Genomic DNA, 3,097 nt, shown 5'->3' with positions numbered 1-3,097 from the left:
AGGGTTTAGTGGTGGGATGGCAGGGTTAGGGGAACAGTTGGGCTTGATGATCTTAAAGGGCTTTTCCAACCCAAATGATTCCATGATTCTATGATTCCTTCGCCCCTCCTGCTCTCTCTGCTTCGTCATTAAAAGCATTAAAATGGTGAAATTTGGATGAAAATTCTCCTTGCTAAAGGGGCTGGGGCTTTCTAGCATGGAGCATTATATGTATATGTTTATTTTTATATATGTATATAAGGAGAGGTCTCCAGGTGAGGGTCTGGGAGCCCATAGCTGGCCCCAAGGGCAGCCCCATCCCGGGGCATGGCTGGGCGGGATGCTGTGCTGGGTGCTTTGTGCTCAGGGAGGTGTGTGACCATCACGGGCTGCTCCTGCTCCTGGGGTCCGCCAGCACCCCCTCTGCTCTGCCGTGGTTTGGTACCCAGGTCACGGCATCCTGGTAGCACCAAACCACCAAAATCATCAGCTCAAGGCAAAAACCTCGGCTGGGGCAGAGTTCAGGCTGCATGCATCCTGGGCCTTTCTGGGCAGAGGGTGCATTTTGGAAAGGGGGTCTGGGGCGTCCCAGATGGGAGAGGCAGGAGGCGAGTGGGCAGGATGCTGCTGGGATGGAGAAGGGCAGCCTGCAGGAGCATCACTGCCCCCAGCCCACGTGCAATGCAGGTGTGCAGGCATGCACACACGTGTCAGGGCGGGTGTTTGTACACGTGTGCATGCGCAAGCCCGGCGTCGCGACAACTCCTTTGAGCTCCCTACCTTCTGCTAGTCCCTGATCCCCCATGGAGCCAGCCAGAGGGGGCGGTGACCCTCAGCATGGCCCCTGCACCCCATCTTGGCTGCACCCCCACTTCCCACAGCCTTTACCCAGCAGTTTGCCAGCTCAGCAGCATCCAAGGAGCAGGAGAGAGGGCTCCATGCCCCCCCCCCAGCATCCCACTGGGCCCAGCTGGGGGGTGCCAGGTCCCTGATGGGAGCCAGTAAGGGGGTGCTGGGAGCCTGGCGGTGGCCAGACTGGGGTGTTCCCCCGCTCCGTGCTGCTCCTCGCATCCAGCCCTCTGCGTGGGGAGGGGGAGCGGAGGGTGGAGCCTTCCATATTACCAGATCCAGTAGCTGTGACATTCAGTCTGGCAGAGAGATGGACTGAGCCCATCTGCACTGGGCAGGGACAGCAAAGTGGGGGGCACAGCCAGAGCCAGGTGGGGGTCAGGGCCCCCAGAGCAGGACTGAGCACCCGCTGCAGGAAAGGGACCTGGAGGGATCCAGGAGCAGAGCTAGGAAGGAGCAGCGAAGTGGGGTTAGGGCATGGAGGGTGCTGGATCACCCCTTGGAGCTGGGGTCCTGAGGCAGCCCCCCCAGGACAGGGCAGTGCAGGAGGAGCTGGGCTGTCCCCAGCCCCTCGGGGACTGAGCCAGGACACCCATGGGACAGGGCGGCACAGGGTTGGCTCCAGCTATGGGGGACCTGTGGCCACCCCCCAGCACCCACATGCTGCTGGTCCTGCTGCTCGCACTGCCGATGCTTCGGGTAAGTGTCCCCGGGGAGGAAGGGACCGCGGCGGGGCGAGGGTGGGCACTGAGCACAGTGGTCCCCTGCCTGTGACAGCCCCTTTGGGGTCCGGCCAGCCCCGGGGAGCCGCATGCCTGTGGTCCTGGTCCGAGGTCAGGTTCCCCCCAGGACATCCCCATCCCTGTCCCCAGCCCCAGCGCTGCCCGACCCAGGGGCGATCCCAAGCCGCAGCTCTGCGAGCGCCCGGCACCGCTGCACCCACGCAGGGGGTTTCCTCACGGTTTCTTGGGGGGGATCTGCCGAGATGCAGCTCAGGGATGGGCAGGGGGGTAGGTGGGAGATGCTGGTACCCCGCTACGCTCCCCGGGGCTGGGACAAGGCTGAGGGTCTGGCCAGGGCAGCCAGCAAAGCTCCTGCGGGGTTCAGCTCCAGGGTCTGCTCCAGGGCATCCCCAGGGAGGGTGACCCTGCTTTGCCCTGCCTGGGGGACGGTTGCCTCCATCCTCACATGGGTCCTGGTGGGGGCTTTGCTCACATCGTCCTACGCCCCCCAAGAAGCCCCAGACCCCAAGGGCCTGGAGAAGCACCTACAGGTGTGAAGGTTGGGATGGCTGGAGGGTGCAGGGGGCAAGGACCATGCATGGGGTGCTCCCCATCCCCGGGCAGACCCATGGGGATGGCTGGCACCGAGCCCCCGCTGAAATGGGGGGGACGTGGAGCAGTTGTGCTGCTGGAGCAACGCGCCGGCAAACCCACCCAGAACTTGCCAAATTGCTCCAGCAGCAGATGCTGGGGGCTTCAGCGGGAGGGGGCTTCGGCTCGGCGTTTGTCTGGAAAAACTTCGGGATTTCTGCTGGTGCTGCTTCGCTCCGCAAGTCTTTAGCTAACATGGAGGCTTTGAATAACGGAAAGAGAAAGAAAATGAAAAGAAAGGGAATGGGGGAAAGGAAGGGAAGAAAGGAAAAAGAAAGAGGTAAAAAGGAAAATGAAAATAGGGAAAAAGAGGGGAAAAGGGGAGAAAGGGGGGAGAGGGCGGGAAAAGGGGAAAAAAGGGGGGGAAGGGGGAAAAAAGGGGGGAAAAGGGAAGAAAGGGACGGGAAGGGAAGGGAAGGGAAGGGAAGGGAAAGGAAGGGAAGGGGATAGGGAGATGGGGGATAGGGGGATAGGGGGATAGGGGGAAGGAAAGGTGGAAAGGGGGAAAGAAAAATAGAGAGGGAAAGGGGTAAAGGCAGGGAAAGCAAGCAGGGCCAGGGGGAGCACTGGAGACTTTGAGGGCTTTATAAGGAGAGCAATGGCATCAGGCCCCTTCCCAGGTGGGGAAACTGAGGCACGGCAGGGAGTTGCCTTCCCTGAAGCAAGCTCTGAAGGGAGCGCCGCACATTACCTGCTCCAGTGCTCCAGCAGCCAGGCTGTATGGCCATAAATAATAAAAACCAGCAGCTTTGCAGCTAAAAGGGGCTGCGGCACCTCTGCCTGGTCCAGCTCCTTTGTCACTACGATGAAGCAATGTGCTTTCTCGGTGCTGTGCCCCGCAGCCATCACCAAAATGCATTTTGCAGAGCGGGAATTTCCTTCTAAATCTTGTGTTC

At 60.8% G+C, this 3,097-nt stretch overlaps 1 protein-coding gene across 1 annotated transcript in view; it reads left to right on the top strand.

Annotated features, from left to right (window-relative positions):
• The first annotated feature begins 1,455 nt into the window (after window positions 1–1,455).
• The window catches only part of LOC104131086 (vasoactive intestinal polypeptide receptor 1-like), a 12,698-nt gene continuing 11,056 nt past the window's right edge, over window positions 1,456–3,097 (top strand). The window contains exon 1 of the mRNA XM_009644210.1: window positions 1,456–1,527. Within this exon, the coding sequence (XP_009642505.1) occupies window positions 1,456–1,527 (72 nt within the window). The remainder of the gene's footprint in view (window positions 1,528–3,097) is intronic.

The sequence above is a fragment of the Egretta garzetta genome, unplaced genomic scaffold, assembly GCF_000687185.1.
Source record: "Egretta garzetta isolate BGI_Z169 unplaced genomic scaffold, ASM68718v1 scaffold488, whole genome shotgun sequence".
Taxonomy (NCBI): Eukaryota; Metazoa; Chordata; class Aves; order Pelecaniformes; family Ardeidae; genus Egretta; species Egretta garzetta.
The sequence above is the reverse complement of the archived record's forward strand: the minus strand, read 5'-3'. Positions and strand labels throughout refer to the sequence as shown.